The sequence below is a fragment of the Onychomys torridus genome, chromosome 3, assembly GCF_903995425.1.
Source record: "Onychomys torridus chromosome 3, mOncTor1.1, whole genome shotgun sequence".
Classification (NCBI taxonomy): Eukaryota; Metazoa; Chordata; class Mammalia; order Rodentia; family Cricetidae; genus Onychomys; species Onychomys torridus.
Window position 1 is genome coordinate 3,945,652 of NC_050445.1, and position 24,403 is coordinate 3,970,054.

General features: G+C 44.4%; 1 protein-coding gene across 1 annotated transcript in view; it reads left to right on the forward strand.

Moving 5' to 3' along the window:
• Dpp6 (dipeptidyl peptidase like 6) overlaps nt 1–24,403 on the forward strand; it is a 671,863-nt gene that overhangs the window by 387,904 nt on the left and 259,556 nt on the right. The window contains exon 4 of the mRNA XM_036181185.1: nt 7,585–7,679. Within this exon, the coding sequence (XP_036037078.1) occupies nt 7,585–7,679 (95 nt within the window). The remainder of the gene's footprint in view (nt 1–7,584; nt 7,680–24,403) is intronic.

Sequence of the window (24,403 nt, forward strand, 5' to 3'; positions counted from 1 at the left end):
TTGAAACCAACCCAAAAGCACCAAAAGAAGGTAGCACTGTGAGCCAGGAAATTCAATGGCTGCCTTCCTGTGAGAAGCTGTGTTAGCCAGAGGAGAGTAACAGAGCTTCAACATGATAAAAAGAAACTGGAACATCATCAACCTGGAAATAGCATTCAGAGAATCTTTCAGAAATACAGGGGAAAGGAAGACGTTTTCAGAAAAGATAAATAAGCGTGTTGCCAGTGAACCCACATAACCAGAGATTGCAATAAATTCTTCAAAAGCAAGAAATTGCTCTCAGTGGGAACCCAGGACCTTCACTAGCAACAGGCAGCATCAGAATTGAGAAAAGAAATGGATGCAGCATGAGATGACTTTATCGTTATGACTTTTCACCTTTGACATGTTTTGCAACAGGCAAAAATGCTAACATTGTCTTATGGAATATGCAAAGTATGTTGGTGGAACATCATGACAGCTGCAGTAACATGGGAATAGATGGGCCCTGGAGGCTCGACAGACTTCTGTATTTCATAAGAAGTAGAATTTGTCAGCTGGGAAGAGCTAAAAGCTTATATTACAATCGCTAGGGCAGCCACTACCATATAGTGCAATAAAATGCAGCTGAAATTGGTAATTAGGGAGACCATTTAGTGTGTTGCTAAGCCACTTGCTGTGGTTTTGCTTTTGTTGCTGTGTTTTCCAGGGTCTTGCCCCAAAAATCACTGTCCAAGCCAATGTCTTATTACTTCCTCCCTATTTTTTCTTTCTAAGATTTAAATTTGTTTTATGTGTGTGTATCCAGAAGAGGGCATCAGATAGTGTGAAGCTGGACATAGAGGCAGTTGCAAGCTGCCTAATGTGAATACTGGGAAACAAACTCAGGGCCTCTGGAAGTGCAGCAAGAGCTCCGGACTGCCGAGCCATCTCTCCAGCTCCCTCTGTGTTTTCTTGTAGAAATCTGAACATTTCAGAGTTTGTGTATAAGTCTTTATTCTATTTTGAGTTGGTTTTTGCATGTAGTATGGAATAAGAGTTCAGTTTCCTTCCTCTGTGTGTGGATACCTGGGTTTCACAAAATCATTGATCCTTTTTCTGATGTGTGCTCTTAGTACCTTTGTCAAAAAAAAATCAAGAGTAAATATGTGGGTTTTTTCTGGGACTTCTATCCTTTCTCATTGACTGGTTTCATTGCTTTATACATCTGCTTTTATGCCAACACCATAGTGTTTTCACTATAGCTGCTTTGACATAGGTTTTGAAATGGGGGTGTGGTGCCCTCAGCTTTGTGCATTTTTATTTAACATTGTCTTGGCAACTTGAGGTTATTTGTGGTTTCACAGGAAATTATGGTTTTTTTCTACTTTTGTAAAACAATTACATTAAAATTTGGACAGAGATTATGCTACCTCTGTAGATCACTTCAAGTAGTATAAACTGGATAATAATATAATTCAGCATATTAAATTTGTGAGATGAGGGCCTGGAGAGGTGACTTGGAGGTTGGAAACGTTTGCAGCACTCATGAAGATTAGAGTTTTGATCCCAGTAACCACAGCAGGGGTGGGGCTCACCAAAGCTTGTGACTCGGGCTCCAAGGGATCTGATGTCCTCTTCAGTCCTCTGTGGGGGCACCTGCACAGACATGTATGCATACACTCATACAGACACATGCATAAATAAAATAAATCTTTTTCAACTGTAAGATCTGGAGGCTGGAGAGCTGCCTTGGCAGTTAAGAACATATGCTGCTCTTCCGGAACACCTGAGCTCAGTTTCATTGGCCTGCTCACAACTCCTACAACTACAGCTGCAGGAACCCCAACACACTCTTCTGATCTCTACTAGCATTCATGTATAGGTGGCATACATTCACAGAGACACACAACATACACATGCATAATAAAAGTACATCCTTGAAAGTATGTAAAATGTAGCTGTTGCCACCCATAGAAGTAAATTGTTAGCTTTGATACTATTTTTTTGAAAGGGTTGAAAATATTGTACCAAAGACCCAGTGCTCACCCATAAAAAGTCAGAAAAAGAAGACCGACCATTAAGGCTAAAGTAAACAAAACAAGAGGATAGAGAAGAAAGCAGTTGAATCATGAAGTCAAATACTCAGATGGAAATCAATGACTATCTAAAGAGTCTAGAGGACAAGAAACACACAAACTGCCCTTTCCAGAAAACTCCAGGACCACAGCTGCAGTTCTGTATCCTAGAAGTCACAAACTATCAACCTCCTAAAAGGATAATCAAATAGTACTAGGAGCAAAGTCCATACTGCTGGGACTGAAGACATGAGACCCCAACATATAACGCACTGAGATCCAAGGGTCACTACAGTAGCAGAAACAAGAGTCCACTGACCTGTCCTCCCCAAAACAGGATGCCAAGGACCTCTCTGGCTTGCTCCAAAGCAGGTCCTAAGACCACTGCAGAAGTACCTCCTTAACGTTCATCTAAAGGGGGTGCTCCTATCACTAAAGACTCGGGGGCACAGAGGACAGGTGCACACAGGCCTTGCTGTTGCAGTTGTCACTGGGATTGTGCTCCCCTGGTCCCATCCTGTTTCCCACCCTTGCCCCCTTTCCGTCAGCCTGAAGCATAGAAAGACATATGCTGTGGGATGTCTTTCTGTACGCTGTGAATCTGTGTTGCTCTGATTGGTTGACAAATAAAGCTGTTTAGCCTATGGCAAGGCAGCTTAGAGGCAGGCAGGAAATCCAGGAGAGAGACAGGAAGAAGAAAAGCAGAAGCAGAAGAGTGCCTTCCTGCCATCCAAGGAGCAGCATGTAATGGCACACAGGTAAAGCCATGGAACACATGGTAACATATAGATTAATAGAAATGGGCTGAATTTAGTTATAAGAGCTAGCTAGAAAGAAAGTTGAGCCATAGGCCATGGCCATGAAATTTGTAATTGATATAAGCCTCTATGTGTTTACGTGGGTCTAAGCAGCTGCAGGACCAGGCAGGGCCAGAGAAAACCTCCAAATACAGATATAAGCTTTCCCATTTCTTTGATTCTTCCCTGAAGAGTCTTATTCCAATAAAATTCTTTTGTCCACTTTTCTCTTGTTCATCTCTTTTTTTGTTATGGATGAGAGAAAAATTCTTCTTCTTCCTACACTATTTTAAAAACTTTTACATACTCTATCACATGAAGTTTTCTTGAGTAACTCACCTTTTCAAAACAGATCTAAGAATAAATGGAAAATGTGAATAGCTCTGTATCAATTGAAGAACTGAACTTTGGAATCTTGAACCTTCCACAAAGAAAATCTGAGGCACAGATTATGTTACTACAAAAATATGCACATCCAGGCTACATTTGTTCATAAAGTAGAAGGCTGTGGGACTGGGACTTGTCCTTAGTGCATGAGCTGGCTGTTTGGAACCTTGGGCTTACACAGGGACACTTTGCTCAGCCTGGAAGGAGGGGACTGGACCTGCCTGTACTGACTCCACCAGGTTTAAATGAATCTCCAGGGGAGTCTTGTTCCTGGAGGAGATGGGAATGGAGGGGAGGGGATGAGGGAAAGGTGGGGGTGGGGGTGGGAGGGGGGAGGACAGGGGAACCCATGGCTGATGTGTAAAATTAAAACACAAATATAATAATAAATAAATAAATAAATAAATAAATAAATAAATAAATAAAATATTATCCATTTTGTAGTTACAAAAAAAGAACTGGTTCAAATACTTCCCAGTTCATGTTATGAAGCTAATAATGCTCTTACTCTAGAGCCACACAAGCCAAGAACCAGACAGAAGACCAAAACTAGCCAATATTTCCCATGATCCTAGATGCCAAAGCCTGGGCCAAGCATCAATTGGATTAGAACTGAGACTCTGGGAAGCAGCACATTACAGCATTGCACAGTGCAGTGGGACTTGTGTTGGGGTTGCATCTAAGAACATAGCTCACTTGATTAATCAACACTCACATGGCAACTTCAGTATTGGCAGAAAAGCATTCTGTAATTTAGTCAACAACCTTTCAAGATGAGACCTCTCAACGACTGAGCAATACCAGATCACAGACTCAGACTTAAAAAGTCTGCTTAGGAGAGCAATTACAGCTACTCTCAAGCTCAATGGTGAAATGCCGCCCCCTACCTAACATCAAGAACAAAACAAGCAGGCCTCTTTTTTGTTCATTTATTTTTTTATTAAAATTTTTTCACTCATTTTATACACCAATCAAAGATCTCCCTCTTTCCTCCTCCCTCCCCCCAGGCTTCCCTCCCAACCCATCCCCCCACTCCCTCCCACAAGAAGGCAAGGCCTCCCATGTGGAGGCACATTTAGTAGAGGCAAGTCCAAGTCCTTCCCTCTGCCTCAAGGCTGCACGAGGTGTCCAGTCATAGGTAGTGGGCTCCACAAAGCCCTTTCATGCACCACAGATGGATTCTGATCCTACCACCAGGGGCCTCCCAAGAAGATCAAACTACACAACTGTCTCACCATGCAAAGGGTCTAGTCCAGTCCCATGTAGGCTCTACAGCCAGCAAGCAGTCCTTTTAAAGCCTCTTTGGCATTGTTCCTGACAGTCTGATGATGCTCACCAGGCCTGAGCAGAAATGCACATCTGCCTTGTTACTTGACCTGGTTTTGGAAGTGAAACCCTTCTTAGGGAATCTTTCCCCACCCCACCCCCAGTGACCTAGAACTAAAAAGTACATTGAGTAAAGCTGCAATAATGAGAATTAACTTTATGTTAAATCAATAGAAATGTCCAAATAACAGCTAAGTTATTATATACAATACCATAAAATGCCAGAAGTTTGGGACTCATCAAAATCCATCTACTGAAAATGACTTTAGTGTCAATATGACTCTCTAAGAAGATATAAATAGTTTGTGGGCCAGAGGAATAAACTGTTCTGGTTAGTCAACTTGACACAAACTAGAGTCACTCTGGAAGAATAAACCTTGCCATCTGACAATTGGACTGTGGCAATATTTTTGGGGCATTTTCTTGACCAACTGTTGGTGTGGAAGGACCTAGTCGCTATGGGAGGTACCACTCCTAAAAAGGTGGTCCTGGGTTCTATAAGAAAACAGACTGAGCAAGCCATGAGGAGCAGGCCAGTACGCAGCATTCCTCCATGGCCTCTGCTCCAGCTCCTTCCTCCAGGTTCCTGCCTTGATTTCCTTCCCCGATCTCCCTTCATGGTGGACTACAATCTCTAAAGTATAATAAACCTTTCCTCCCCAGTTGCACTGGTGACTATGGTTATCACAGCACCAGAGAAATCGCTAGGACATTAGTCTCCCCTTCTTCCCTGGTGCCACTCCAGCTGTAATGTGTGTTAATGTAAAAAGCTGGACCTGTCTGCATGCAATCTAGAATGCACAGATGAGATCAATCCCAGAGCATTTGTCTTCTGAGTCTGACTTCTATCCCTCAATACAATGATCTCCAGTTTCATCTCTGGTCAGAGTACATGACATACAATTGAAGGAAATTGTCTTTATTAAACCCATCGATATATACAGTGAGTATACTTCAATAAAAAATAGTTTAGAATGCTCAAGTGAGAGCAAAAGAAAAGGGACCAGGGTTGCCATGGCAGCAGCAGTCCTCAGGATGAACTGTGCAGTCTTTGCAATAGTGTCCTGATTCTTCGTGCTTTTTTAAGTTTAAAGGTTTTCAGAAAAGTGCGGTGTAGACTGAACAGCTGAGGAAAAGCAAGACAGTTTCAGGCTTTACTCACTTCCCCCAAGACTTGCTGGAAATCTACAGAAACCATCAGAAGGTAGAATTGACAAAGGAACAGACACAGGTGCTGGCATGGAATGAAAGTCATAAACTGAAGCCTGTGGTCCAGGCCAGCTAGCATGGCGTACACTGCAGGGAATAACAGAGACCCTGTCTCAACCAAGGTAGAAGGTGAGGATCCACATTCCAGGCTGTTTTCTAACCTCCACACCACACTGTGGCACATGCATGCCTGAACTCACACACATGAATGCACATACACATATGCACACACACACACACACAACTGCAAGTATGCACAGATTTTTTAAAAAGATTTCTTTTACAAGTCCCAGTGTGGTGCCATGCAGGATGAGGCAGCTCACTAGTACACACACACACACACACACACACACACACACACACACACACTATAAAAGTGATCACTCTTTAAAATTCATTCTTTGTGAAAGCTAGAAAATGAAGAGAGATGGGTTGTACCAAATTCTGTAGTGACTCCTTTTTGCAGACTTCATATAAAACCTATAAGCAAGCATCAGTCTCTTCAGTGCTTTCCTAAGCAGAAACTTTAGAATTTGTGGAGTAAGACTAACCCCATTGTGATGATGCCAGTGGGTAAAAATATCATGGCTTGCTCCACAGGGGGAAAATAGGAATTGTGTGACATGTAGCAGGAAGTATTGTCAGTACAACAAAGGAAAACAGTGCCACCCACACGGCAGTCTGTACCCTCAGCACTAAACTCTCCAGTCTGATTTCCATGAGGCATACAGAGGACTGCATTGGATGGGGAAACTTCCCTTCTCCCCAGATATGTGCACACTTGACTTCTACTTCCCTTTCAGACTGGTCCAGTCCACATGGTGCTTCTCAGCCAGCTCTTTGGTGTACAACGCCTTTCCCAAGTCAGGCCTCCCATCTTCACTTCCTCCCTCTCCAGGCTGTGCCCTGCCTTTCTAGCCATAGTCCCACCCTTCAGAAACTGCACTCGCATTGCCTGCAGGTGTAGATTTGCATACATGTACACACTATTTAGTATGTGGTTTGCTATTATGGGGGTAGGATGTGTGTGTGTGTGTGTGTGTGTGTGTGTGTGCAGGCATATATGTACATAGGTATGGAAAGCAGAGATCTGAGGATGTTGTCTACCCTGTTATTTGAGACAGGATCTCTCATTAGCCTGGATCTCACCGAATAGGCTGGCTAGCCAGTGAGCCCCAGGGATCCACCATCTTTGCCACCCAAGTCCTGGGATTAGATACATGCATGCACCACCGTTCCCGACACTTTTAAGTGGGTGCTGGGGTTCAAACTCAGGACCTTATACTTTCAAAGCAAGCATTTTACTCACTGAGCATCTCCCTAGCCCCTAATTCTCAATTTTCTAAGGGAACAATTGGGATTTTGAAAAGACCAGAGTCACCACAGCAGATGATAGATTCAAAAGATATCCACGGCAGGACACTGGGGAACCCTTTAAGAGTCACACCAGGAGCTTCTAGACAAGAGTGAGGCTGGCTTTCAGGGTGTGGCCACAGGTAACCTCAGATCCAGGAGCCCGTCAGTACCTTCACTACCAGCTCTCTACTCCTCTACAGTAGCAAATTCCATCTGCTTGGTGTATCCACTCTGCACGCCTTGCCCAAGACAGTGCTACATACGCTCAGTCTGCACACGAGTGCTTTGCTGTCTGTATGGAGCTTGTCCAGAGACAAGCATCCCTGGAGGCCACACATCTGGAGCTAAAAGTAGGCGCCGCACTTAACAGGCCCCTCTCTGAGATGAACTACACAGTTCATTTCACACACATCCATCAGCTCTGAGGCAGGTCTCTAGGTGGCTCATGTTTCTTCTCTATTTCCCTCTTGTAGATAAGGAATTCATCTACAGAGAACGGAAAGGGAACGTCATACTGCGGAATGTTGAAACAAATAATTCTACGGTGTTAATAGAAGGCAAAAAAATTGTAAGTACTCTCTCTAATGACCAGGATAATTTCAGAGTAATTTTCCCCCCTCCTTCAAGTCAATAAAGCAGAAAATGACTTTAGGCTTCAACTTTCGGTCGAGCCGAGGAGAAGCATTAACTTGTAATACTTCTGGCTGAGCTAGTAAAGATAATGAGAAATTGAAAGCACTAATTTAATAAGTTGAAAGCCTGCTTTCTTTGGGGAGGGGGTGTCCTGAAAATTCTTCCACAGGTGTTGGAAGCAAGCGTTGCATATCAAGTATAATTGAAAGATAAAGACTTTCACACATTTGTGGAACAGCCGCAATAAAACCCACTGAATAATACTTCAAGAGAACTTGCTCAATTTTATTTAAGAAAAAAAAATCTCTGCTCAGGGAATATTGGCTTAGGTACCATGGCTGTGTCATGATAGAGAGCGTTGGATACAGTAAGGATTTGTGTGTGTGTGTGTGTGTGTGTGTGTGTGTGTGTGTGTGTGTGTGTGTGTGTGTGTGTGTGTGGTGTAAAATAAGTACTAAGCCAATCTGAAGGTACTGCTTTTTCAGCCAGGAAGCCTTGTTTTGGATTTGTGTGTGAAAATATTAGTAAAGCTGACTGGCTCACTACCAGAAATCATCAAAGGGGAATTGATTTCCTTTCTTTGTTTACAATGCACTAGCACTTGGTGTTTGGGGAAGTGCCCTGTGAACCTGAGGGCTGATCATTTTCTTGCCTGCTTCCTTTGGGACAGCAAAAGGAGGAAGCAAAGGTGAACATGTAAATAGTGAGGACTGAAAAATGGCCAAATATCCAGGTCAGAGTGATGATAAGCCAGCTGGGGTGAGACTCAGACCTGGGGAAGAATCCAGGCCGATGGAATATGGACAAGTAGAGCTATAGAAGAGGCCAGTCTGCCACAGAGAAAGCCACAAGGCAGTGATGATGGCCAGGTCCAGGAGCTCTGCCTAGGGAAAGAAAGGATGGCTTCTTTACTACCCATCCTAGACCCAGAGAAAGCCACCTCTACCCTTTGTTCCCAGGGACATTCAGCTGCCTGGTGCATTTTTCTATTGCATTTCTTTCTGCTATGGGATACTATGTCTTTAACACAGATGCATCCTGCTTTTTAAATAACCTGTCTCTACCCCATGAAGGTGTCACTCCCAGAATCATCTTGGGGTTCAATCAAATTCTATTCTCAATAGAGGACTAGGAGAGAGGAATGTGCCTACCCTATTGCATGCACTAAAAGATAATTTGGGGTAGAATTTCATCTGACTCGGCCTACTTCAAAGACTAAAGTTACAGGAATGTTTTTAAATGTTTGTCAGGAAGAGGCAACACTCTGCCTGCTGCTGAAGGGACAGACATTTCCAGCTTAGGGTGTGGTTTAGACCAAGCAGAAAGTATATGTACAGCTGTGCATACAGAAGACACAGAGCCCAGCCCTTTAGGTGCAGGAGAGATGGCTCAATGGTTAGGGGCACTGGCTGTTCTTCCGGAGGATCCAGGTTCCTAGCACCCCATGGTGGTTCATAGCTGACTATAACTCCAATCCCAGTGGACCCAATACCCTCTTTTGGCCTCCTCAGGCATGAGGCACATATGTGGTGTGCAGACATACATGCAGGCAAAACACCTATACACATAAAATAAAAATAAATAAGTCTTTGAAATCAGTAGTTTTTAAGAGGCCATGTTTAACTGAGGTTGTCTTAGCCAAATAGTGAGACAATTTCAGAATCCATTATAGGGACAGAAAAACGTTACATATTAACTGGCTTATTCCATTTACCACAGTCTTTATTGCCCTGAAATGTCACAAATGCACTAATTTACAAACATTTATTGGACACTGAATACATGCAATCTGATCAATGGATAATTTTTCACTCAAAGCCACATTTGAATGCTGCCAGAAACAGAGTTTTGAAAAAGGAACACAGGATAAATGTCACTTAGCGGCCTGCACTATAATTCAGATGCAGAATCTGGGCTTAATTCCTTCCCAGCTGCTTAGCTGCTGCAAGTGTTTGTGCTCCTATTTCTCCGTTTCCAAATTAAAAATAATTCCTCCTGCCAGCCTAGTAAAAGGGGGGGGGGGGGGGTTGTAGTACCTCTAGACCTGTAGACCGTGTCTTCCTAAGGTGAGGCAGGGAGAAACCAAGGGACAGGAAGCATGGAGACTGGGCTCCTTTCTGTTTGTTACTCTTCCCATCGCTGTGACCAAAACCCAGGCAAGAAACAAGTTAAGGGAAGGTATGGCAACAGCAGGCCCTGTGGAGGGTCTCACAGCAGGCCCTGTGGAGGAGGGTCTCACAGCAGGCCCTGTGGAGGAGGGTCTCACAGCAGGCCCTGTGGAGGAGGGTCTCACAGCAGGCCCTGTGGAGGAGGATCTCACAGCAGGCCCTGTGGAGGATCTCACAGCAGGCCCTGTGGAGGAGGGTCTCACAGCAGGTCCTGTGGAGGAGGATCTCACAGCAGGCCCTGTGGAAGAGGATCTCACAGCAGGCCCTGTGAAGGAGGGTCTCACATCATGCCCTGTGGAGAAGGATCTGCTATTTTCCTAGCATCTCCAGCATCCTGAGATCTCCAGTGCATCTTAGGCTTCCTCTTCAGAGCCTCATGCACAAACCTCCTTACAGGTACTCCAGCCTACATGACCTGCCAGTAGCTCTCTGGAATATGGTACAAGACCCCTTGATACCTTCAGTTCACATCTTTCCTGCCTTCAAAACAAGTACCATGTGGATAGTAATGCCAAATTCTGCTGTGGACTTGGGATGGAGCTTGTCCACCATGGACAACAGCTGCAGCAGCCTCTGTGCACTAACCCTAGGGAAACACTTGCCAAGATAGTTGCTTTCTGGAACCAGGAGCCCCTGCGTGGTGATTTCAATAAGTATGGCCCTCATAGACTCATGTGTTTGAGTGTTTTGCCATAGGGAGTGGTACTATTAGTAGGCATAGCCTTGTTGGAGTAGGTGTGGCCTTGTTGGAGGAAGTGGGTCACTGGGGTAGGCTTTGAAGTCTCAGAAGCTCAAGTCTGGCCAGTGTATCTCAGTCTTCCTTCCTGCTGCCTGCTGATCTGGATGTCGAACTCTCAGCTCCTTCTCCAGCACCATATCTGCCTGCACATTGCCATGCTTCTGGCCAGGATGATAATGGACTAAACCTCTGAAACTGTAAGCCAGCCCCAATTACATTTTTTTTTTCTTTGTAAGAGTTGCCATGGTCATGGTGTCTTCTTCACAGCAATGGAGACCCAAACTAGGACACCCTGCAGCAGCATTCCCAATTTAGGCTCCTTCCGTTAGAGCCTTCAGTAGGTGGGGCCATGCCCTCAGCCCTTCCTGCTGACCCACTGCAGAGCAAGGACATTTTCTTGAACAGTTACAGCCTCTTTTCCAGCGTGTCTTTGGTTGCAACTTTGAACTTATTCAAGCTGTTTTTCATCACCAGACTGCATGTTTTTTCTGTCTTCCTCTAACACTTGATCTTTCTCATGGTAGGCCTGGATAAAAGTGACCGTGAGCTACAGCCATACCATGGCCTGATGCTCTCCTGCTTTTACATTTTCTCCACCAAACAAATCAGTCCATTGCTTTTACATTTCTATGTGTTTGTTTTGTGGGTATGGGTGTCTGGATGCATGCCTGGTGCCAAGGGAGGCACAGGAAGAAAGCATTGGATCCCCTAGCACTTGACTTACAGACAGTTGTGAGCTGCAGTGCTAGTGCTGGGAACTGAACCCAGGTCCTCCGGAAGAGCAGAGTACTCTTAACTACTGAGCCATCTTTCCAGCCCTAGTCCATTATTTTTAATTTAACCTCCTTCAAGCGCTCAGCTGAAAGGTCTGCTATAGCCATAAGTTGTGTTTTATGACGGAGTATCAAGGTTGACAGAACAGAGATGAGCAACTCCCTAGAATCATCTGTATGAATAAAAGGTATGGAGGACCCATTCAGCACCAGGGTCATGACCTCGAGCTTTGGATCTGCCTTCCCACTTAACAGCACTCGAGGACTACAGGACCCTTACTATTTGTAATGTCTGCCCCAGTCCTGACTCTCAGGAGTTGTGATGGTAACTGAGAGATCATATATAGCATGCTGGAAAATGTAAGCCATATGTGGATTCCAGATGCTGGTCTAGCCTGGAGAGCTTAGGCAGTGCTCAGGGTACAGGTAAAAGAAATGAGGCTATCTAAACAGGAAGACCCAGAAGAGAGCCAAGGCCACAGGAGCATGGTAAGAACACTGTGCTTTGCCATCCAAGGGTCCAGGCATCAGCAGTAGATGGCAGAATCTGGGTGTCCAGACAGCAGTAGTAGACAAGCAGAATCTTCTTCCTAATAGGACATGGACCGCTGCTGTACAGAGGGAGGCCAAGTCCTCCCTATCACTAACGCTGTTAGTAACACTAACAGTTGGAAAATAAATTTTAAAACCAAACCCAGCCTGGTAGTGGTGGCGCACGCTTTTAATCCCAGCTCATGAGAGGCAGAGGCAGACAGATCTCTTGTGAGTTGGAGACCAGCCTGGTCTACAGAGTGAGTTCCAGGACAGCTCCAAAGCTACACAAAGAAACCCTGTCTCAAAACAAAACAAACAAAAACCCAAACCCAAAGTAACTTTCACATGAGTTACATTTGATGTCTCAGGAATTCTGGAACATTCTATTTTACTCTTATTTTAAAAATAACTTAAGTGTTATCTTATTTTCATTGTCCTTAAAAAGATTCTTTGTCAACAAAGGAAGTCTTTGGTATATTACACACCTTTTGCCCTGAAAAGTGGGCTGGTGTGAGGAAACCATCTGCCACTGTATAGTTGTGGCATAGGTCTTGTGATCATCCGATACCTAAAAAGTCTAGTGAGTCTCTCCTCTGCTTTGCAGCAGGCTGTTTTCCCTCTCCTGCCCGCTTCCTCTTCTCATGGAAGTATGCTTAAAGTAGCCTTACTGCATTTAGTGACATAATTAGTTTTTCGGGCCCTAAACTTCCTAATGGCATTTAGCATCAGCTTGAAAGTTCTCATGGAACAGAACAGAACAAGACTTCTCAGGAGGAGAGGCCTGCTGCCTGTACTTGACACTTAGCTCTCTACAGCTGGACTGTTGTTGGCTTGTGTTGGTATTGTAACTCCCCTTGGTAAGGAATCTGGGATTGTCCATAATCTGAACCCTGGCTTCACCCTAATACACCACCTGGTGGTTCTGCAGGGCTGCTTTGGGGGAGATGGCTGGATTGGTGTATTTTCAGATTTTAGGACTGGGATTAAGAGGTACCAGGTTCAAGAGTGGGGCACTGAGAAGCATTGTCCTCCAGGGAAACTCTTTATTGGAGGAGAATTAACAGTGTATACAGTAGTGTGGAGTTCTCAGGACAGAGTCCTCCAGGAGAGGGAGAGAGAATCTACCATTCCGATAGATAACATGGGGGAAGGGTGGCAGGGGAGGCTCTTAGTGACTACAGGGTCATAGCAGGTGTTCCCTGTTGGCTTCTGGCAGCAGATTGGAGGGTAGCAAGGCTCCACCACAGGGGATGTGGCCAGGTCTGTGAGGTCACCGCATCTGTTGTCCAACTTCTGCGACACACATACTCGTTCTGTGCCCCTGTTATTGACAATACCAGTGGCAAGAGCAACACTTGTGTGTCATTTAAATTGTGCCAGACATTTAGGAGGAAGCCTGGGAAGACATTTCAAAAGCAATAAAAATTTTTGTACGTTTTGAGTCACTTTGGGGAATTTTTCACTTGTAAACAATCCAAAAGGTACAATGGCTTACATTAACAAAAATACCTGGAACTCAGAAGATGAGATGAGTGGGTAGAAATGGTGAGTTAGGATGTAGCCCTTAAAACAACAGCTCCAGAGGCACTGGGGCACTATGAAAACAACTCATGGTGCTCTATAAAATATATGACGAATACAAGCAGGGCGCTTATACATCTGCAAGTGATGGAGGGCATCATCATTGCATCCAAAAGGCCAGGAATTAAATATTAACCGTGCAGTCGGTTCATCTTGCTGGCTGGCAGAGCCCTGTGCTGTTTCCTAATGCGATTTACACAGCTGCTGTCTCATGGCGTTTATTCAATAATTTTAATCTGATTCATAAAATTTGAAGCACATGTTCCAAAGAGATGAGACATTGCTGCCCTCCTAAGATGACTATGAAGGACTGACTGTATGGATGCCTGGAAGTTCTTGGAAGGGAGAGCCAGATGTCAAGGAGGCTTTTCTGCTGAGCTCTGTCCTCCTCCCTCTGCCTGGCCTCCCCGCTAACTTACTTAAGCTAATTACTTATTTTAGTCACCAAATTAACATTTAAGTAAAACAGCATTTTGTTTCTCTAACTTACATCTCCTTTTGATTCAATATCACTATTAGACATAGAATTTGAGTTTTATCTCGGTTCCTTCAAATTAATTAATTTTGACTCTTCACAAGAGGGGTGTAATTAGGCAACTGCTCAGAGCAGCCACAGCTGGCAGAGGAACTGCAGGATTCCTGGGGACCACAATGTGTGGTCCCCTCTCTTCCTGTTTCCTTCCTCCAGTGAGCCACTGATAGTAACTGTCACTTGTTCCCTTGAATTAATTTCCACCTGGGACTTCATGCACGGTTGTCCACTCTGACCTGTGAGGTGACAAGTTTGAGAGGAGAGCTAAGTCGGTGCCTTCTGCCTCTTACCCTTTCCTGACCCTCAGTCCAGGGCTCAGTTGTACCTGCGAACAAAGTTCTGATGGGCATCATCACAGGAGGGAGACAGGATGGCCCCGGGGCCATGGATCCTACTCAGCAGCTCACCATGGCCTGAGCCCCATGTGATGGACGTGTGGTAACACTGGCAGCCCAGTGCAGCCTGCAGGCAATCTCCAATCTGAGATTGGGTTTTGCTTAACATGGGAATGAACTCTAGAAGAGAATAGCTTTGTCTTGGCTATCACATGGAAGCTGGCAGCTTGTGCTGTCCCTCAAATGCTCTGCTTGGCTGGGGACTGATTTACTTCAACTTGAAATTCAGATTTCTGGCATCTCCTGAGAAATAGGAAGATGGCTATGGTTCCTTTGGTAATTCTAGACTCTGTCAAGATTGGCAGTTCAAACCAACCATCACACCAGGCCACCTCAAGACAAGTGATGCCATAAGGTCTATAGGGCAAGGAGCTGGTAGTTCTTCCAACTCTGAGCACCTACAGAGTGACCAGAGGAACCCCAAGCACTGCACAATCATGGCCTCACATAGCTGAAATTCTTAAGAGACCTACAAGCCCGAATACTTGGTGATTCTTTTATTGTCTTATTACTGTCTTAGTTGGGGTTACTACTGCTGTGATGAACCACCATGACCAAATAAACTCGGGAAGGAAGGGATTTACTCACCATAGGTTTCTACAGTACTGTTCATCCCTGAAGGAAGCCAGGGCAGGAACAGGGCAGAATTCTGGAGGCAGGAGCTGATGCAGAGGCTACGGGGGTGCTGCTCACTGGCTCGTTCCTCTTGCTCCTCATAGCTTGCTCAGCCTGCTTTCTTATAGAACCCAGGACTACCAGCCCAGGGATGGCACCATGCTCATGGGCTGGGCCCTCCCACATCAATCCCTAATTAAGAAAATGCTTTACATTTGGATCCTATAGAGGCATGTTCTCAATTGAGGTTCCCTCCTTTCTGATGATTCTAGCTTGTATCAAGTTGAAATGGAACTATTTAATTTTGGGGGAATTTCATACATGAGTACTATATTTACATCATTTCCACTCCTCCCTCCCCACCCTTCAATTCTTCCTGTGTCTTTCCCAACTGGTGTTGCTCCAAGTGACTTATCAACAGCCATTAGTTGCCTGTAGCTTTTCATCTAGGCATAGGGCCTCATGAAATTTTAATGTTTCCTGTCCATGTTGGCATGTTAGTTGGTTTGTCATTGTGCAGGCCTTGTTTGGGTGACCATATTGTTGATACTTCATGTATGTATACTTCCTATTATATGTACAAGACACTATCACATGGGAGGTGTCGTGGCCTCTGATTCTAACAATCTTTCTACCCTCTCTTCTGCACGATTTCCTGAGCCTTACTTGTAGGAGTTACATTAAAGATGTACAAACTGGGACCAGGCACTTATTCTCTGCATTCTGACATTTGTGAATCTCTGTAGTAGCCTCTATCTGTTGCAAAAACAAGTTTCTTTGATGACGGGTAAAAGTTATCGCTACCTGTGGGTATAAGGATCAATATTTAGAACATAGTTAGAAATTATATTCATTTAAGAAAATGGGGGTAGCAGGCTCTCCTCTAGGGTCTGTGACCTCTCCAGCAGCCACAGGCAGATGGTTGGATTTACAGTACCAGGCAAGAATTCCCTCATGTTGAGCTGCCCTTAAGTCCTGTTAGATGGTTGTTGTCTCCCCCTTAGATATGAGGGCCACTATTGCACCCTGGGGATATCTTGCTATTCTGGTCACTGTTGTGGTTCATAGGCTTTACAACTGGGTAGGAATGTTGATTGTTTTTCTCCCTTGGCAGCTTGCATAGCACCTTCCAATACTATGGGAGCCAATTCTCAGGAGGAGAGGCTTCCAGATCAGTTACAGCTCAGTTCTTCCAAGCCCTGTGTCTGAAGGATGTAGTGTCTTCAGCAAAAATAGTTGAGAAAATAAGAGCTAAGTTATACAGCTGATGGCTTGGAGCTGAGAGAGCCTTGATTAATTCCACGCTACAGTGGATTGGCCTTGGCCCCAGAGGACAGCCCCCAAGATGCTGTTAATGCCTCTATCCATGAGCTTCACCAGCTCCTATGATTAATGCCCACCCTCGGTGAGCACACCATGGCCTTAACTCCCAAATATTGGAAAATGACAGACAGTACAGCTAGTGCACACTTCTTTCCTTTTCACAATTTCATGGGTAGGGAATTCATTCCTATTGCAGTGGGAGGTTTGTTTTCTGTTTCCTCGTGGAGTTGGGAACGTTTCCCTTAAAGGAAGCCTGTCAAGGCCTCTCCCTGGCACACTGAGATTGCCAGCCTTGCCCCTTTCATGCTCTTAGATCATCACTGTGTGAGATAAGAATGGCTTGACCACAGCAGGGCAGTATCATGACAATCAGTCTAAGGCTCCTGCTGAATGATGAATGAGTTGGTCGTGTGTGTGCTGTATGGGTCTGCTGGGCAAAGGCACAGTTCACGCCCAAGGCAGATGGCATCTGAAGGCATGTATCATGATACTGCACTTTAAATGAATCACTTCTAGAACTTTCCATTTACTATTTTCAGACCAAAGTTGACCCTGAATAATGGATGCTGCTGACAGCAGAACCACAGGCAAGGGGTCTGCTATAAGCCATACCTCGAGTGCATGGGGAACATCTGTGTCTTAGCAAGCTGAGGCTGTGTTCCACAAATAATAATAGTGCCATGCTCCCATACTATGGAAGCACACACTAGGGGTTACTCCTAGAGGTCACTAAATATGCTCTGAAACAAACAAGATGCAGAACATTCAATTTTAGCCTAAAGACTACAGATGTGGCTGAGGCTCAGGCATTACCAAGGTCAGAGAAGACTCATCCAAAGCTGTCAGAACACTCTTTGGTAGTAGGTGGTCAGCCTCCCTCCCAATCTGCTAATCGGCTACTGTGCCTTTGTGTTTTTCCTGTCATGTTTTCCCTAGTGACCTCAGTCCTAGGAGAAGTTCCTGAGTCTGACTGCTTCCAAATGATGATTGTAGATGAAAAAAGATGGCAGAGACAAGCTCAGAAGTCCACCAGTCCACAAGCCTCCTTCCTCATGCATAGGGCCATGCAGTTGTCCCTCTGACTTTGACACATGATCAGCTGGGTTGCATGTGTGACTTCTTGTGAGTCAGTTAACCCTTTCAGTGCTTGACTTCTGCCTTACCTCATCTTGTACTTTACTTCTTCTCTCTTTATGAGTTTTACAAAGAGATTGTTCTAAAAGCAGCAAAGATTTTGCTATCTCCCCACTGTCTGCCAAGAGGTAGGAGCACTTATTGTTTTACACATATTTCCCTCCATTTATACCATTCCTACAGCACAAAGCAAGAAGTAAGACAGACTATAAAAGCTTGTTAAAGGTTTGAAAACGTTTTTTTGTTGTTGGTTTTTTTTTTTTTTGGCTTTTTTTTTTTTTTGGCTTTTTCAAGACAGGGCTTCTCTGTGTGGCTTTGGAGCCTGTCCTGGATCTTGCTCTGTAGACCAGGCTGGCCTCGAACTTGCAGAGATCTGCCTGGCTCTGCTCCCGAATGCTGGGATTAAAGGCATAAGCCACCACCGCCCAGCATGTTTGAAAACTTTTAAAGATGATATAAAAATGTCAACTCTCTGAAGACTGACACCTAACTTTACTACAATGCTAATTAGAATTCTGATAAAATTTTAGAGTTAAGCACTTAAGCTTTTATTAACATGGATTAATTATATATAATGAAGAGTCTCACACCATTTCCATCTGTTTGTGTGATCTAGTTCATCACATTCACCTCCATTTGCATCCTTTGACCCCCTCCCACTCCTGCTGAGCCCCCTCCTTCTCTCCACTCAGCCCTTGTTGATTTTCATAGCTTCTTGGGTTTTGCTGTTTTGATGAGCCAATAAGTTTCATTAGGATTGCTTACAGGACCATAGCTAAAAGGTTAATTAAAAGAATGGGACACCTTACCAGTGACTATACCACTGGAGAAATGTCTCTCCCTTCCTCATCAACTATTAACACACGACAAAGGCATCTTAAAGAAGGAAATGTCAGTTTGGCTCAATCCTTCATGACACAAGGCATGGAGATATCACTTTCTTTTTGGTGGTGAAAGCTCGTAGCAGCAGGAGTCCATGTCATGAAGACCAAGAAGCAGAGAGCATTAGAACTAAGGCTGGGCTATACCATCAAAGGCCCACCCCTAGTGGCCTACTTTAGTCATGTCCTAGATCCTAAAGCTGGGGAACACTCATTCAAAACACAGACCTATGAGGGATATTTCTGACTCAAAGCACAACCTCGTCTATAAGACTGAGCACGTAAAATAGCCATGAAGTCCCCACTCTTATAGTAACATGAGCCCTGTTCCTTAACAGTGAAAATACACTAATGACATTGCACTCAGATTGACAGCAACAACAGCTTTGCCCCCTTGCTGTAGCTGGGCCTGATTATTACTCCCTGAATGTTCACATCGGCTACAAGATGGAAACAAATATTATTTCCATTTTCAGAAGCATGAGCAATTAAGAAGTTCTCAAACTTTCATATAGAAAATGGTGTAAACAGGATGTAAAACACAGGCTTTCTGACCTCACAGTCCAAGCTTAAAACGGTCTGACTTTATACAAAAGTGGACAGGGAGTGGTAAAGACTAGAGAGTTCAGAAGGTGGCTCCAGTCACATGAGGCTTTGGTTCTGAATTATGTCAATGGTATGAACTGAGCTGAGGGAGACAAGATCCTCTTAGAAGACTCTGCCGGTGCCACTGGAGAACATGTGATGCCCACACATGCATAGAATTCAATCCAAATTGTGATAAATTCCATAGTAGTTTTTAAGAATCAATCATTTGGCTTAACACAAAAGAATTTCTCAAAAACTAGGACGCCCAGAAGCTGTTATAAGAATGATGACTATATTTAGACTACTTTGTAACTTTTAAATTTTAGACATCAAAAAACGTAAATCACTACACAGATGGATGATGTTTACAATTCTATGTTTACTAAGAAATAACATTTGAAATCTGTGAATAATTCTTCCCTGTGGGTTGGTGAAAGTCAAGGAACCAATGGAAGGAGGGAAGGTCGCCGGAATTGCTCAGTGGAGGCTGAAATGGAGCCTGATTGTTTGGCAGTTTGTCTGTCTGTTATTCACATTAACAGAAAAGGTGGGCCTAGGACCTAAATGTCCGCAGCCATTGAGGTATGGGGACAGGCTCATCACAAAGGCATGAGGTCACTCTAAGTCTGGGAACTGGGGCTTCTCGAGCATACCTCGAATGCTTGCTGCGTGGGGTGATCTTTACCTCATTGAACCCTCATCAAGGGCTAGATGCAGCCTGATCTGGGTGCAGGAGGCTGCATCTTCCCAGCTTCCTCCAACCTATGTTACATCAGCCTCAGCACTGCCTCCCTTATAACAAATTAAAGCTAATCATTTATTTATTTAGAAAATAACTATAATCCAGAGTCCATCACTACAGATGATAGGAAGGTCATAAAGCCTTAACCCAGTAAACTTGACAACCTACATAACCTGGATGACAGCATGCTTGGTGTGGTGGTGTGAATGAGAATGGCCTGTATAGGCGTATGTGTTTGAATACTTGGTCCCCAGTTGACAGGACTATTTGAGAAAGATTAGAAGCTGTGGCCTTGGAGGAGGTGTGTCACAGGGTATGGGCTCCCTCTGCCTTGTGGTTGTGTCTCAAGATAAAAGCTCTCTCAGCCATTGCTCCAGAACCATGCCTGCCTGTCTGCTGCCATGATGGTCATGGACTCTCACTCTCTGAAACTGTAAGCCCCAAATAAATGCTTTCTTTGATAAGTTGCCTTGATTGTGGTGTCTTATCACAGCAGTGGAAAAGTAACTAAGACAGCCCCTTATGGCTGTCGTGAATTGAAGGAACAGTTTTGAAACTACATCTAGAAAATGTAAGGCTCAAGGGGCTTCTGAACTTTTAAGGAAGAAATACCAATTTAATGTGAAGTTTTACTACGATATGAATAATTCCCCCCAAATTCCTGTGTCAGTAAAATAGCTCCCAAATTCTGTGAACAAGGAGGTGGAGCTTCTCTATAATAGGAGTAGATGAGGCTTTGGGGATCTGGTCCTATGATGACACCGGTGGCTTTGTAAAAAGAGGAAGAGACACCAGAGCTTGCTTTTATCTCAATGTCACAGAGCAGCCAGATTAAACCTCACCAGCTGCCTCTCTCTCTCTCTCTCTCTCTCTCTCTCTCTCTCTCTCTCTCTCTCTGTCTCTCTCCCTCTCTCTCTTGGAGTTCCCAGATTGCAGAACTATGGACCAAATCAACTATTACTCTCTATAAATTGTCTCAGATCCTTTATTATAGCACTAGAGAAAGACGGAACAAATAGCAGAGGATGAAGAAATACTTCCTAAGTCTATTCTATAGCCAGAAGCACTTTGAGATGAAAGCCCAACCAATATACTACTAGAGACCAATTTCCCTCGTGTTCACAGATGCAGAAAGCTTCAACATAACATGGGGATATTGAGCCCAGAAACATTCACAGGAGATAATACATCATGGTTGGTTATAATTTATTCTGGGAATGTAAGGTTGGCTTCACATCTGAAGATAAAACAACATCATTTATCATATTGACAAACTAAAGAGAACAAAACAACAAAATCACCTCATACATATATGAAAGGCATCATAAAAACCCAACACACACTTATTATGAAATCTCAGAGGAAGTTACTAATGAGTAGGTGGATATGTCACCTTCAGAGAGCCTCAGAGGCCACGGTACAAAAGGGCAAAGACTGACTGCCTCACCTTCACAGTCCGGAAAGCTAGCAATGCCCACCTCCTTCACAGTGCCAGCACTATTGTGGAGTGGGATTGAGTACCATGCAGGAAGAGAAGAATCTATCCACAGAAAAGATGACTGTGAAGAAAATTCCAAGGAATCTATTTTTCAAAGCCACAAACCTAAACTTAGCAACACTTCTGAGTATAAAGTCAAGATGCCCAAATCCAATAAATTCCTGTATATTAGCAACTCGTGATTGTGTATTGACATTGAGACACCATCCATTTTTGTATCTATGAAACATCCATCATATTGCATAGTTAGAGATGAATGTAACAAAACATAGGTGAGATCTGCATGAGAAAAACCACAGAACTTGTTGAGGGAGACTAAGGGCTGAGGGAACCAGCAGCCTTCCTTTTGAGGAAAACAAAGAGTATGAGATAAACGGATAGAGTAGATGCTAACTTGGAAAATGGTTAGGTCGCAGGAAAACAAGCAGAATGGTGCTTTGTGGAGCACAGAGAAAGGCTGTTTGTGATTTCATCTGTCACTAGCCATTGAAGGACTTACCTAGAAGGTGGCCTTAAGGAAATGAAAGCTTAGTACATTCCAGGCAGAGAAGAGGAAGTGCAGACCTTGCAGAGCTCCATGCCTGGCCTGCTCTGGGATGGGGTAGAGAGAGGAATGACAGGAAAGAAGGGTAAAAAGAGAAGTGGGCAGGCTACGGGAGGGGACAGGGCCAGGCTAGTGACCTCTGGAGAGGTGGAAAGCTGATGGGGATCTCCAGCAGGGAACTAGATGGTGAATTACACATTTCAAAGGGTAACACCCTAACCACTGAGGGGAGACTGGTTGCCAACAGAGTCAAGAGCCAGGGAAGGATCTCAAGGAAATGTGCTCACCCAGGTGAGGGTGCCAGCTGAAGCAAGAGAGTGGGGGCTCAGAACACGCTTCTACATAAAGCTCAGAGAATTCTGAGTAACTGAATAGAAGATACAAAAGAGTAGAGAGAAGGGTAAAGAAGAGGGTAGCGGGGGAGGAGAGGGGAGTTAGCCACCACTGTGAGCAGTTACTCTCACCTGAGTGGAGGGGGCGAAAACAGAAGCTGGAAAGAGAGGACAGAGAACTGGGGATGAGCACCAGACATCCAGGCTGCTGGTATCTCAGCAGGGTATGTGTACACTGGACTCCTCCGCGGTAGCTGTGTGTGGTTTTTAGAGTTCTAGGATTACATGGTGTCAATGAAGGAGTGGTTTCCTCAAGAAAAGTGAAGGTCCCGATGTTAGACCTGCAAGGAAGGACGTAGAAGGGAGGTGTGCGTGTGTGTGTGTGACACCAATTGTGGACAGTACTCTGGAGAGAGGGGAGGGATAGGTTGTCTAGTATGGTGACAGCTGAACTCTGGCATTTACCAAAACAACAAACATCCTGGGTACCCTGAAAAGAGTGATTTGGGCAGAATAGTGGGGATGAGATGCAGGAGTTCAGAGGAGAGCAGGGGAACGTCAGAGCATAGAATACTCTCAGGCAGTTCCAGCTGGTCAGTCTTGTGCAGATAAGGCCAACCTTACCTGTACCATAGATAACAAGGAGTGACTATGCCTAAGAGCTAAACTACCACAGAAACCCCAAGTGACACCTACAGTGGTCAAAACTGAGAGACGATCACATCACAAATTACTTGAGAGGAGGGCGAGACTGTGTGTCCACATATCCAGAGTGGGGTATAAATGCCATTTGTGGAAAATGATTTATTAAAATCTGTTGAACTTTTTTTAAACCACCATTTATCATCACCATTCTAGCCCTTAAATACCTAACCTATAAAAACAGTTACAGGCCCACATCCACAGAGACACGTGTGGAGTCTTTAGTGTGGTGCTGCTCTTAATCATAGCAGATGGGAGCTGCTGTACGGTTGCTCCCCTGTTCACAGTTTCTAGATCTGAGATTCTCCATGTGATGAGGTTTACTGCACCCCACAGGATTACACCCTCATTGGAGTCATCTCCATCATGGCAGGAACACATTTGAACCATCCTGCATTGGTCCTGCGTCAGTGTGTCAGCTGAGACAGAGCACAGAACATTCTGCTTTCTTGCTCAGCTCTCACACTGTGAACAGTTGCTTTTTCCCTGTGGACTGCTGAGCACTGTGTTTGCCACGTTTATTTGTGGGTGTTCTCACACTAAAGGGGTTCCCAGTCTAGTGCTCCTGAGAATGGGAAGGTTGTAGTGTGTGCACCCAATGGAGATAATGTGGGTGCAGGCTCAGCTTTGTGTGGCTGTTCCAGTGCTTCTGGCCAGAGGTTAATGCTAATGGTTCAGCCATGCCTAGTCAGTAAGGTATCTTTAAACAGAAACACACAATGCAGAACACTACATCTTGATCAGTTGGTGAAAATGTGGACACAGAGGCATGAGGAGCAAAGTCCTGGATTCCCCTAGATGTGGAGATCCAGTGTGCACTGGTTTGTTGTTCATAGTGGCCTTTGGAATGCAGCCACTGAGAACCACCCTGCCTCTAGTGAAGACTGCATGAATGAAGGCACATGAAGGTTATACATCTAGCACAAAGATCCAGACAAACCAGCTCCTTGCAATCATCTTAAGATCTCATTGCATGAGAAGAAGCTGAGACATAAAGATGCATAAGGCATTATCACTTTCAATGGTGTGGCTCACTCTCTAAGTGGTCACTGCACCACTATGGAGTGATGGACACCAGGCCGATGATGAGGGCCTTAGGGTGGGTGGGGGTGGGGTCAGAGCAAGAGTGTATGCAAGGGCAAAGAGAGGGCAGGGTAGGTCAGAGGAACCTCATGGTTGGTGATGCACGTATTCATAGTGAGGGCTGGAAACAAGGGAATTTGGCAGAAAAGCAAGCATACCCTCTGTGTGCTGACTCCCAGGGAGTCCTACATGATAAAGAGACAAGTTACAGAACAGTGTGTTACTTCTGTTTAGTGACAACTCTGCCGAGCATATGCTTCTAAATATAAAATGAAAGAAAAAGATGATAATTAAGCATTGAGAGATTGGGGGTCTTACAGGAAAATGATGCTTGTTTTTATGTTTGTTTCCATTGATTTGCTTCAGCAGATGCAATAAGGAGTGTTTTGTTGAAACTTGAAATAAAGCACAAATAGAATTTTTGAAAGCATCAATTAGCTACATTTTGATTGGCTAACAAAGAAAAGATATAGTGGTACTTAGTGTTACTGATTC